The sequence below is a fragment of the Prinia subflava genome, chromosome 6, assembly GCF_021018805.1.
Source record: "Prinia subflava isolate CZ2003 ecotype Zambia chromosome 6, Cam_Psub_1.2, whole genome shotgun sequence".
NCBI lineage: Eukaryota > Metazoa > Chordata > Aves > Passeriformes > Cisticolidae > Prinia > Prinia subflava.
In genome coordinates, this window is record NC_086252.1 from 27,994,206 (window position 1) to 28,007,870 (window position 13,665).

General features: G+C 40.2%; 1 protein-coding gene across 1 annotated transcript; it reads left to right on the top strand.

Moving 5' to 3' along the window:
- Positions 1–104: 104 nt before the first annotated feature.
- EAF2 (ELL associated factor 2) lies at positions 105–13,226 on the top strand. The gene is made up of 6 exons (XM_063400855.1): positions 105–302; positions 2,567–2,661; positions 3,325–3,461; positions 4,274–4,419; positions 7,706–7,972; positions 12,381–13,226. Exons 1-6 carry the CDS (start codon positions 200–202, stop codon positions 12,425–12,427), a joined length of 795 nt encoding a protein of 264 aa, XP_063256925.1. The 5' UTR covers positions 105–199; the 3' UTR covers positions 12,428–13,226.
- Positions 13,227–13,665: the final 439 nt, after the last annotated feature.

Genomic DNA, 13,665 nt, shown 5'->3' on the forward strand with positions numbered 1-13,665 from the left:
ACCTCCGACACCGCACTGGCGGGAATGCACAGAGTGACGCGCTCGCTGACCAATCCCGCTCGGGGGAGGCGGGCTCTGCCCGTCGCGGCCTATCGGAGCCCGCGTGGGCGGGGCCCGCCGGCCCGGGCGGTGTGAGGGATGCTCGGTGCGGGCGGCGGCGGCGGCCCCGGGGCCCGCCATGGTGTGAGGCGCTGCCGCGATGAACGGAACGGTCCCGTCGCTCTACGACCCCAAGGCGCGGGTGCTGAAGCTGGGGGAGAGCTTCGAGAAGCAGCCGCGCTGCGCCTTCCACACCGTCCGCTGTGAGTGCGGGGTTGGGGCAGCTCTCAGGGGCTGCGGGGGTCGGGGAGGGGTTCGGCGGCCCCCGATCCCCGCAGTCTCCTCAAGGGCGGGGGGTGCCTGCGGCTACGCTTGGTGGGCGCCTCTGTCCTGAGATTCTGGGGCGCAGCTGGCGCTGAGTGCCGTGAAGTGCTGGTGCAGGTTTCAGTCGGCGCTGGGAGCACGTACGGCCATTGTATCCCTGAGCTGCCCCTCGCTATCCGCTGGGCACTAACTTCGCTTTTTATGCCTTTTCTATAGTGTCTCCCTGCGGTTCTGCTGGAAACCGAGCGAGGCTGAACCCGTGGCTCTGTCTTCTTTCCTTGTGCTCAGTTTTTCGAAGTTCCGTACAATTCAGCAATCAAAGGTTAAAGGCAGGCAGTGTTAATCACGGAGCCAGTACACCCTCCCTGAGTACATAATTACTATCTAGAGAGGTGTGTGCTCAAAGATTCTGAGGGTAGCTAGGAAACAAATGCTTCCAGGATTATAGTCCTTGGTAATTTAGGACTGCAGCTTCTGGTTTTGTTGTCTGGTTATTTATAGACCAATATCCCCAAGATTCAGTCTCACGTATGTTCTCTGGAGAGTGTCCTGCGTGCTAGATGGGTAATGTGCTCTCTGTGAGCAAAGTACTTAGGCAGATTGTTTCCAACTGTGGAAGCGGAGGAGAGGGGGGGAAAACTATAAATGGATTTAAACAAATGCTGCAGTTTGAAATTTATCCTAACTTTAAAGAGGACTAACAACTCCGTCTGGTATCTCCTACCCTTAGAGTTTCATGCTGACTCTTGTAATTTCATGATTTATTCTGAAATCTGTTTTGAAATCTCTCTTCCTTTCCAACAAATGAGACATAGAAACTGGCACGTTCATCAGTTCTATCAAATGCACACGCAGAAGAAATATCCTCCAACACCTGACTTTTTTTAACAGTTGAGTAAAAGGGAAAACAGCTGCTACTTAGAAGTTAAGATTGGAAGTATCAGGATCTTCATTTCCTCAAGTATTACCAGCCCAGTGGCCATATATTAAAGCAGATATTCTCTGGTTTGATGAGAAACTCTGGAACTGTTGTAAGCTTATTCCTGTAGGATGACATTTGGGGGTTTACCCTAACAAGGTTGGCAGGGGCTGTCCCCTGTGTGTGAGCTCCTGCACAGCGCTGCCCAGCGCTGCTGCAGCCGGGTTTTCCTGCCCGGCTGGTGCGCTGGCTGCAGCCGCGCTCCCGGCTGCGGTCTGTGCCGCCCGGCCGTGGCTGCAGGCCGAGTCAGGGATCTGGGAAGCTCCCAGCTGCAGGAATGCCGCCGCCAGGGCCCGGCAGCGAGGCGAGGAGCGTGTGCCGAGCTGTGGCCGTGGTGTGCCGGCGATGGGTGCCCTCCCGCCTCCTCCGGAGTGCGAGGCAGGGCAGCGGCATCCCGGGGTGCGAGGCTGGCCCTGCCTTACCTTGAGACGCAGGCTCGACCCCACGGATGTTATCACAGGCCTTGAAGAACGGCTTGATGGACCCCTGTCTCCCTGAATCGGCACGGGCAGAGTTTTGGCTGTAGCCTTTCCCAATTTATTTGTGGTGGAAATAACACTTTGTAGGTAATGGTATGTAACAGAGCTGCCGTGCTGATGCCTGAAAACGTGCACGCTTGCAATGTCTCGGGGTTTTGAAAAGGACCAGCATCTATACCCTCTTTTTCTCAAAACATATTTAAACCAGTCCTTTAGATGCTGAAGGAAACAAAATGTAAGTCAATGTTAAATTGGGAAGGAATTTCACTTTTAACAAAAATAACTATATTGAAACACCAAGTTTTTGTCAGGTTCTGACCTGCTTCTTACAGTAAAGTCAGAAACAGAAAGAGAAATGCATATTGACGGTTTATGTTCTTTGCATTTTCAGTCACTTGTCTACATCTCCCACGTTTGGGATTAACATTTTCAAGAACTATTTATTGATTCTTCTGAAAATAATTACATGAGATTAACACTGCTTGTTTGGCCTTTTTATCCATTAAAACCTGAAGGCATTTTTCTAATTTTAACCAAAAGATTTAAACACTTATAATGAATCCTGAGAAAAGCAGCTTGACTTTGAATTCTATTGACTTGTGGAATGATCTGCTCAGGGGAATGGCAGATGATAGAGTAGCAAAAAAGGCTTTTACTTAATGGCCTCCAACTGCAATTAAGTGGTGCCTGCATTTATAAGATTCCTGAAAAGCCTGTAAATAATCTAGTTTGTTTTTACATTTAGATGACTTTAAGCCTGCTTCTATCGATATGTCCTGTGAAGGAGACCTTGAAGTTGGCAAAGGTGAACAGGTGACAATAACACTGCCAAATATTGAGGTGAGTGGATGTGGCTGAGGAGTGGCAGGCTTAAGGGAATGATTTATTTTGTTGTCCTAAGTATATATCCTGACTATGGAAGGGCAGAAAGTTACAGTGCTGTTTCAGAGCTGCCTGGGTGATTTTTAGAGTAGAAAAACAATTGCTCTAAGAATGTAACATTACAAAAGACCCAAAGGTGAAACAGCTGCACTGTAACTTTAAGTGTATCTGCCACACTGGAAATATGCTGTAGGATGACCCAGAAGTGTTGCGTACACAGAAAAGCTTCATGTGTATGTTGGCAGTGCAAGTTTCCCCTTGGTATTTATTGCTCTAGTGCAGTTCTAAAGCAGGAAAGACTGGAAAGGGAAAAATTTACTACCTGCTCTGCTTTACTGCTCTGCTGATATGGGAACTGAAACCCCTTTTTGGTGAGAGGAGTCCTAAAGAGAGCCTGCTCTCATTGGGAAACAAGCATTTAATCAGTTTCAAACTAAGGTAAGCGAGTAAAATCCCATTCTAGTCAAACACCAGCTGCTTTTGGACATGGCTACTGTGAATCTAATTTGAATTAACCAATAACATTTCTAATGGCTAGAAATGATCACTTGTAGTGATGGATTGCTGTTTCTAAGAAAAACAACCACAGGAGTAACACTTACTGCACTTCTGATTTAATAGGGCTCAACTCCACCAGTGACTGTGTTCAAGGGCTCAAAGAAGCCTTACCTAAAAGAATGTATCTTAATTATCAACCATGACACTGGAGAATGTCGCCTAGAGAAACTTAGTAGCAACATCACTGTGAAAAAAACCAGGTGGGTGATTTACAGGAGAAACAATTGTAAAAAAAACATTTCCGTCTTCTCCTATGGATGATATTGAACTGTGCTTTACTCATTGTAAAAATCAATTTGTTAATGAGTCTAAATTGAGATATATAACTACATATTACTATTTTTAGGAAAATATAATTGTAGAAAGTACCTGGCCTTGTTCAAAGGAGTGAAAAGCCTCCTTTCTCAGCAAACTGACTTCACATCTTTTGAGTCAAGACTGCAGAAGAAATGGAAATTTATTTTTTTGTTAACCAAAATATGTTATATTATTAAAAGAAATAGTAACTATTTTCTGGTGAGTTTAGAGGAGGAAATAAAGATCTGTTTGGCTAGTAGCTTGCCTACTGTCTTCTGACGTGTAAATGAGGAAATTTAAAAAAAGAAAGTTTTGTGACAGGTCTCAGTAATTTTAATGACTTGTTTTTCTCATACCAAGTTTTTTAATATTTCTTTCTGCTGCTGAGTCCATGTAAGTAACTTTCAGCAGAATTATTATTAAGTGATCCTGGGTAGCAAGGTACTAAAACAAACCAACTGACAAAGTGTTATAAAGTTATTAGCACTGTATTGAAAAAATGTAAATACATATATATGATATTAATAGGAAAATATTAATATATTATGTATATTAGTATATTAACTTACCAGTATAATAACTTAACTAAGAATCTAATGATGCTGTTTAGAAAGGCATGAGAAATAATTCCATGCTACCATATCTCCTGTATTCTTACCCTTTTGCCTGGCATCTTGCTTTCTAGTAATTAAAAATCTTTTCCTTTTACACACAGAGCTGAAGGAAGTAGTAAAGTCCAGTCCCGCATTGAGCAGCAACAGCAGCAAATGCGAAATGCAACAAAGGTTCCAAACAACGTTAAAAACTCTCCATCAAAAGAAAAAACATTTCCATCTTCTCCTATGGATGATATTGAACGGGGTAAGCTCCACTGGCACATGAGTTTCAGAAGCTTTGTGGTTAACAAGCAATTAGTTTTTAAGAGTTTTTGCGTGTGTAGGTTGTTTTTGTTTTGTTGTGTTGAGTTTTACACTAGAAGCTGATTATGTAAGCAACTTTACTGTGATGTGGAAATGACCACTCTGGCTCAAGTGGGTAAAAAAGCAGTATTTGTAGCTTGCTACAGTAAAAATCCAGCTGAACCATTAGGCTTAGTAATGCCAAGGGTCCTGCTGCTGTCTCCTTGACTCTGTCTTCCTCTGCTACTTTAATCAAGTATATGGTTGGTTGTATTGTGGTACTGGAACTAAGTCACTCCCACTTTGACATTGCTCCTTCTACTTTCTGTGCAATGAGCAAATATGTTACAGTCCTGTACAACCCAACATACACTTTAAATTACCAGACAGAGCCTTGTGGAAGATGAGGTTCCAGTGAAAAAGACAGCTAAAAGCTTGCATAAATCCACCCTTGAGCAGTACTAGGTACTGTTTCCTTGATAGACTCTGGTTTGGTGTGACACTCATATTTCACTTAATAGGAGGCCTTATTTCCTTTGGCAGGACAAGGAAGGTGGCAGGTGGTAATTACTTGCTACAGAAATGCTGACAGGTGGCAGTTTCATTGACTGGAACTGACATCTGCTTCCTAACTAGTTCTGAATTCCTTTAAACAGATTTTTTTAGATGTATCATTATGAAGATGGTTTTTGTTTCCATTTTGGTCTTAAGCTCTGACCAGCAATCTATATTGCAGAACATTACTAGAATTCATCTAAGGTTGCAAAAAGGACAACTTGGGGACATGAAATAAAATTGTGCCTTTTCTAGGTGGTCTGTTCTTTTGAGGGGAGTGGTGGTATCAAACACTGAAAGTCTCCAAAGTGACTACCAATGTACCAAACACTTGTGGTAGTGCCAGTCCAATTTTGAGTACTATTCAAAATGCTGAAAAATTGAAAAGGATGGTAGAGATACTATCAAGTAATCTAGTCCATCTAGTTCTGTCCTGAAGTCAGATTTCTGATGTAACTTTTAGCCTGTTCTTAGACCCTTCCACTGACAGATCCTTGTACTTGCTGGCAAGCCATTCCAGGGCTTTGCTCTCCTTACTGTTTGGGTTCTCCCATAAAAATAGTCTGTCAGCAAACCTATTACTACTTTCATATTTATTGTGCAAGGACAGAGAAGATCACTGTGATCCTTTTGAACAGTCCTTCACAGACTCAAACACCTCTGTCTTTCCCATTCTTTATGCAAAAGGACACCAGTTGATCCAATCTTTCCTTAGAAGCTTCCCTTCTCAATCTCTGATTTGTTCTCAATTTCTTGAAGCTTTCTTGCAATGAGTCCACAAACTTCTAAAATATAGTCCCTAAACACATCTACTGAGTTTTTAGCAGTGCTTATGTGAGCAAGAAGGCTGCCTTATGGGCACTATTCATCTTTATATACAAAGAACAAATAGTATCATGTCTTTAGTATCACAAGACCAAACAGTGTCAAGTCATTTCCGCACAGCATGGTGTGGTAGGACAGTGTGTAAGGATCCACTGTAACTCTCAGACTCTTCAGAAGTGTTGCCTGCTTAATCATTCTTCATCCCATGGTTGTGTAACTGACTATTCCTGCTTAAGTACACTACCTGGAACTTGTTACTAACTTTGTTTTCTGGGGTGGAGGGGGAGCTCATTCTGCCATTATTCTCCAGCATATGTACAGCTCTTCCTTCACTGGTTAAAATTACCTAACTTAAATTCTGTCTGATAAAATTACATCAAAACTCAAGGTTCTTGGTATATTGGCCATTCACTTAATTGTTTTCTTGGTATTGGCCATTCACTTAATTGTTTTCTTATATTAGACATTGCTTAGGAGGAAGTTGCTTAGGAATTGAATGCTTAGGAGTTGAGTGGTGTTTTTCAGTTAGGTGTCTTACAGCTCCAGATGTGTGGTGGATCATGTTCTCTTATACAGGTCCTTAGTAAAAGAAGGATGTTTAGATGCTTCCAGTTCTTCTTTTCTTTCTGCACCCCTTCTTTTTTTCCTTATGTTTGAGTAGTCCAGTCTTTCATTGTTCTTTCTTTTCTTTCCTAGCGTTGGGTTAATTTGTCCCCGTAGCCATAGCTGCACTATTTTAGGTGCCATTTTTCCTGAACACCATTTTCTTTGAGACTGGCCTTTGATAAAGATGGGCTTTCCTTTAGACTGGCCTTTGATAACTTTGAGTCTGTTTCATGGAAGTCTGTGTTGAAGATTAATCTTTTTTTTCCTTCTCTCTTTTTCTCTTAAGCTTTGCACTGTCTTGCATCTTAGCTTTCACCTTCAGCCTGTTCTGTATTGGGTAAATTTGAAGCGAGATGAGCTACTTTACTACTTTGCTTTATTGTGTCTGCTATATCAAAGCTGTTCCTGAAGTAGTCTAAGAGCTTGTAAGACCATCTTAACAAATGTCTAGGTAATTACAGTCTTGTATAGTAATGAACTTCTGAACTCTGTATAACTCCTCAAGTCCTCCCCTCCACCATGATTCAGAGATCTGTTTCAGACTTCTCTCAGTACTCATGTTTTGCACAACTATTATGTGTCATCTTCTGCAAAGATTAAGTTCCTCTGTATGTTGGATTTACTTCAGAAATGCACATTGTGCAAGATTATTCACAACTCCAAATCTGTAATGAAACAAGGATTTGGAGAAATCTTCCTAATACAAACTTTGGATGGTTCTTTTAGATATTCTTCATGCTTAACTTGATTTTGAGTAAAATGCCCAAGTCCAAATAGTCTAAACAAGTGTATTGATTGTAATGCTGAACTGCTGGGAGGCATTTTGGGTGCACTGCATCTTGCAGTGACTGATCTGTGGATTGTAACTGCAGTTTTTAGTCAGTGAAAGCCATATATTTGGGGTGCTAAGGAAAACACAGAACATTTTCTGCTAGTTGCAGAAATTAAAGGCTATGTGGGATGCATTACCCCATGGAATGTGGAGTTGAGCATTTGTGTTCACAGTCACCCTTGTTATAACACTTGGCTTGAAAGGGAGAAAGTGCTCAAGCTGTGAGAATAGAAAACCACATGACAGGCTGGATACTCACTTGTGCCCTTTTCTTTGTTCTAGAGAGCTTTGGTGGGTTTGGTCTGGGGTTTTTTAAAGTTTGTAATGTGTGCCTGGTGTCTGTTGATTTTTTTTTTTAATCTTTTTCCCCTCTTTCCTATATTTCAATTATGATGACCGTAAACTGAGAAACAAATCATATTATTTGCAGAGCTAAAAGCAGAAGCCAGCATCATGGACCAGCTGAGCAGCTCTGACAGTTCATCTGACTCTAAAAGTTCTTCGTCCTCTTCATCAAGTAGTGAAAATAGTTCTAGTGATTCTGAAGATGAGGAAATGAAGCCCTCTCTTCCTATGTCGATGCCGTATTTGCAGCCTCAGCCCACTGTGTCTGCCATCCCACAACAGGCTGTTCCTGACAAAGATGCCAGTCATAACAGATCCCAAGAGAGCAGTGGTCATATGATGAATACACTACGTAAGTACAAAGGCCGTTCTTTTCTTAGTGCACAATTCCAGACATCAAGATTCTGAAAGGAAACCATATTGTTTTTAAGTATGTCTCTGTTATAATTAAAACTGTGGGAAGTATTGCTAGGGTTTGATTGTTCAGCAGCAGGCTGAATTAGACACTGGGCTAGAAGGTTGGTGGTTCACAGAGATAATAAATTAAAGCTGAAGGGGCTGAAAATATTTCCTAAGCTGTTCTGGCTTCTTCCCAGTTCTATACATTGGGACTGGAGAACAGTAATTTTGTATTGAAAATGCTTGAACTAACAGGGCACTCCCTAAACATATGCTTATAATTTCTTGAATAGAACTATGGGAAGGATACTATGGTTGCAGTACTCTGAGTTACAGAAAAGATGGTGTATTCTTAGCTGTGCCAGTTACAATTATTCATGGCAGTGTTCCACTGGCCAACATGGCAAAACTGTCCTTTGCATATAAGGAAGGAGGTGATTTACTTTGAGGTGATATTATCTTATTCCACACATTCAGGCAACTAAAAATGTAATTTGAAGAGTAACTGTGATGTTTAAGAGGGGTTACTGCACAGCCTGGAATTGAATGCTCAATGTATTCAAAAAAAGGAAAATTTGGAAAACTCTCACATAAAAAAAACACTGGGTAGAGAAAGTTAAGTTCACCACCCAAATAAACAGGAGTGCTCAGACGTAGAAGTGAGTATTCAGCTATAACTGGTAACTCTTCCAAAATGATTACATTTTTAATTAGCTGTTTAGCTGCCAGATCTTGGTTTGAAGAGCTTTGCATCAACCCTGCTTTGCAGCCTAAGATCATTATGGTTTATCATTTATATGTAAACTTGTTATACTGAAATTTTAGACTCTGGCAGATCTACTTTTATTTCAGCTCTTGGTGGATTGTTTCTTTTAAGCTAGTATTCAAATACTTAAATAACCAGCATTGATATTTAATTATGTGCTGCATTAACAGATAAGATCAGACTGAAAAGTCCTGTGACTTCATGTGCAGAGAACTGAACGCTGCTTTCATTTTACTGTCACTGCAGAGAACAATGTCTCCATGTTTACCATTTGCGTAACTTCAGAATGCCACTTATTTCAACCCTTACTGACAAATGCCATTTCTCCTTCTGCACATTCAATAAAACTGTTACGAAAATGTGATGAAGCTTTTCCCCAGTGACAGAATCTCAGGTGGCAAAGTGAGAAATACAACTACAGGTGGCCAAGTCCACCAATTCCAGCATAGGGAGAAAATGCTGCTTAAACCATGACAACATTCAGGGGAAGGTGGCTTGATGTTGCTGAAGAACCATGTTGACAGGTAGAAACTCTGCCTGTAACCTTGGGCCTCTGAGCTTGCCCAGCTCTTGAGATTATTGCCATTTACTTTATGGTTACAGATATATTACTGCTTAAAACAATTCCATCCCCAACTTCCAGTGCAGTTAACACTTACAAGACACCTCCACTAGTTAAAGATCAAACCAGCTACTTCCAAGGAGATGGCTCTTCTCTAGCTCTGTTGCTGAGGGGATTTGGCAGGAGAGTGAAACCTGGAGAAACTAAATGGATAGAGCACATTGTTCTTCTTTGAATGGCAAGAGTTCTCAGTCAGATCTTGTGCAGTCATTTCTTCCATCTCAAATAAGGTTTTGCAAAAATAAAATACTGAATCAACAAATGTCAGCACAAGCTGCTTGCTTGTCTAATCTTGCTTTGAGGTGTGTGTGCTTATGTCTGTGACTAGTTTTGTGCACCTCCATAGAACTGGGGCCATACCGGGTAATTAGTGAAGTTTTTCTTTGACATTCTGTGTGCAGGGAGAAGGCTGGGGGAAGCTTTGAGAGCAGAGTTTTATCTTGCATGTAGAAATTATACAGCTGAGAGTTTGTAGAACTTGGAAAATGGAGGAGGCATGGTAACCAAATACTTCTGTCAGATACATATCTACCTCTTCAGGAATCTGGGGCTCAAGAATGCCCTCACTCCCAAAATACTGCTCCTTCTCCTTTCTACCTTGAGAAGCTGATTGAAAAGGCTCACAACTTGCCTTATAACCAAGTCTGTAAATGGTGGCAGTAATGAATCTGCTCTTGGTGAATATTTGATCATATGTTGTTTTATGTCTACTTTTTGTTTAAACAAGGGTTATGTTAAACAAAGTAACTTTCCAAAGAAAACCCAGCATGGATGGGCTGTTCTGTGGCCTTGTGCTAGGTACTTTGTATTCAGCACAACTTCACTTCTTTTGATGCTTGGTGCTGGTACAAACATAGCTGTTTTACTTTGACAAGCAATAATTTTCCCTTATATTAGCTTGGTGTTGGTGTGACCACGAAGATCTGTGAAACAGTGAGCACTCCTATGAGTTTCCCTGTTCCTATAACTAGCAAGAATTCAGTTGAATATATTACATGCACTGATTTAAAAACATAGGAAATGTAATTTGCAGTGCAATCTATTTCCCCAGTTAATACTGCTAATAAGCAACTGGCACCATGAAAACAATTCAACAGTTCTCACTCACTTCATTGCTGATTTATAAGTACAAAAGTCTAGATGTTTCTTCAGGGTCCTCATTAAATGAGCTTTCTGTCTTTGCACCAAATCCATCTGAAAGCCACCAGCTCTAGATTGTGCTATTTTGCCCTCTCTCTGAAGGTGTTTTTTGGAGATAGGGCTGCAAAAATGAGGCAGAAAGTTTAGCCTGAAGTAAATCCTAACATATTAATTCTGACTCTGGAACTTGGAGTTCTTGCTTTTCCCATCTGCTGGTTTTCACAAGCATTGGTATTTTTGGCTGGTGTTATAGGGTTTGTGTAATTTCTATTAACTGTGTTGAAATAACTTTTGAAGGCTGTAGAAACACTATTTGGAAGGTTATCTTCTTGTTCACACTCCCTGTCCTCCCATAAAGCAGATAGTGTATAACAGGGCTCGGATTTCTAAGAATTCACTGTAATTCTCCTTTGAGTGATAAATACAAGAATTTAATTTACTGATACCATTCACCATCTTCAAAGATCTTTTAGAGTATTACATTGTTCTGAATAATTATTGACACATAACTTGATTTTGTTCTTTCTAAATTGCTTTTAAAATTTATCTTAAAATAATATGGTTGTAAATTTTTTCTCTATATAGAGGATTGGAAACAAGAAATTGTCTGCAGTAATACTTTAAAGATTGCTGGAAACAACCATCTTCAGTATTCTTTTCTTATATAAAGTGGTTTTGTTATTGCAGAGAAGCATGTACCACTTTCTAAGCTTTATTGATGACACAGTGGAAAACAAAGAAAGGCTAAATGCAGCCATGTTAAAGACTCCAGTGTTCTGCCAGAAATTATATGCCTGGGAATAAAAGAGCCAATCTGAATGTCTTGTGGGGTTTACCCACTTGAGGTTACTTTTTCACCCATCTGCAAAAGGGATCTATGAAGGCTGCTGCAGCTGAGGAAAGGGTATTTGCAAATAGTGTGTTGACTCAGTTTTCTCAGTTTCAGTGATTTTTCTTTTGTTTTTAGGCCCTTTCTGCACAGCCTGAGCTTATTGTTTTTTTCTCCTGTAATGGTTGTTTGGCAAGGGAGGTGTGGGTAAAAGCATACCAGTTAGAACAGACTCCTAAATCGTGTGGGAAGTTGCTAGATACGATGTAAATTGTGTAGAGCATGCTGCTGTGTTTTTTGTTAGTTATCTGTCATCCTGGGAAGATTCCCTTCCTTCCACCCCCTGAGCTTATGGACATCCACAGCAAGCACAGTGTAGTCTTTTTACTTCCTCATTTTGAAATACATAGAGAGAGCCACCAAATTAAAGTGCTGTGTAAAATTGCTTTTGATGTTTTGTTTGCTCACTTGTTCCAAAACCAGTTTGAAATAGTAGGTCACTGATACATCTTTAAGTGGTATGTCAAAGAGCTGCTCTTCTTGATTGAGACATCACTCTGTTTTGAAGCACAGCTGAGTAGCATTCACATGTGTTTCCCAAAAAACCCATCAACTTGTTTTTCATAAAACTGCATTCACCAGCAGTTTCTCTACTTGTGAAGCATGAAAATGTGGGTGGCAGAGATAGCTAGGTGTTGTCTTTTGTGATCTAGTGATATTAGTAAATGCCCTTGTGCAAATATGCTAATGGTTCCTTGCCAAGATTTTAAAATTGTAGAAAAGTGGTATCTCTAAGGTTCTGTCACTGGGACTTTGGTTCCATACCTACTTATTCTTTTATCAGAGAATAATTTGGGTTAGAAAAGACTTGAAAGATCATCTAGTCCAGCCCCCTTACCTGTTTGCTATTAGCTTTTGTAAGCCTCAATTGGGAAAGGGAATATCTTGAAAGAAGATAATTATTTCCTTGAAAATGACTAATATATTGACTCTTTCTCTTCTAGGAAATGACTTGCAGCTGAGTGAATCTGGAAGCGATAGTGATGACTGAACAACTTTTTTGCCTTAAATGTATCACCTTTTTTTGCTAAATATGTCTTAGCATCTGTTTTGCACTAAGATTAGATTACCAGAGACTGGAATGAATGTCCTCAATTTTGATAATAGACATCCTAATTTTCTACTGACACATCATGTCTATAATACAGCAGCATTGATATCCTGTCAGTGCTATCGTTATGTGTTTATCTTTCAAATTACTGTATTTACAGTAAAATTGTGTATGATCTGATTTTGATTATTTTTGCCTCAGCCACCTGTTTTACTTGAAACTGATTTGTAACAGCTAGTTACTTTATATAAATAGCTACAGAATGGAGAAATTTCTGATATTTATGGAGGCAAGTTTCCTTCCTATCATTTAAATGCTGATCTCACAACTTTGACTTGGAGGGAGTGAAAGGGAGAACAACTAAATGAGGTCTGCTGTGTCAGCTACACTTTTTGTTCAGTTCACAGTTCATACCTTTAAGGAAACTGCTGAATAATGTGGTCCACTAGTGCAGTTACAGTTTACAATTGTTCAACACATTGCTGAATTCTTAATTTCATTGTATAATGGGACTTTATATTTCTGAGCCTCAAGATTCCTAAGGGAACTTGTCTATTCTCTGCCTGTTTTATGTAACTTAAATAAGGCGGTCTTTTTACAACCTTTTTGTATCTAAATTTAGGTAACTGCAGAGACAGCAATGAATTTCCTTCATTTAATTCTGTAACGGAAATCAGAAAATTTCTTTGTAGAAGTATAAAAGTAATTTAATAAAGCAAATGTTTATCATTTCCACGCATCAGATTCTGTTTTTACTGGTTATGAATTCAATTTTCTGCCTAAAGCAGTCATCCCAATGAAGGGGTCAGGCAAAGAAATAAAGCAGTGAAATAGTAGCTAATAAGGACTCTCCATACTGCCTACAAGACTGAAATGTTTGTTGCTTTTGTTACACTGAGGTGACCTTTAGTAAGAGCTTGCCAAAAGTTTATGGTGGTGCAGCTGAATGTTTATTACAGATTACATCCAAATGCCAGTGGGAAGTAATACTATATTAGACAAGAAAAGGTCTTACTTTTTTCACATTCGAAATTATACTTCAAGACCTGAAGAAGTGAGGATCAGACTCCAAATTTCATCCTGCTATTCACTACTTAAGAGTTTTGTAACAGTAGCAAATGTCTGTAGGGTGAGTTCTGACATGATAAATGTGCTCAGTCTTGCAGAGAAGTCTGCAC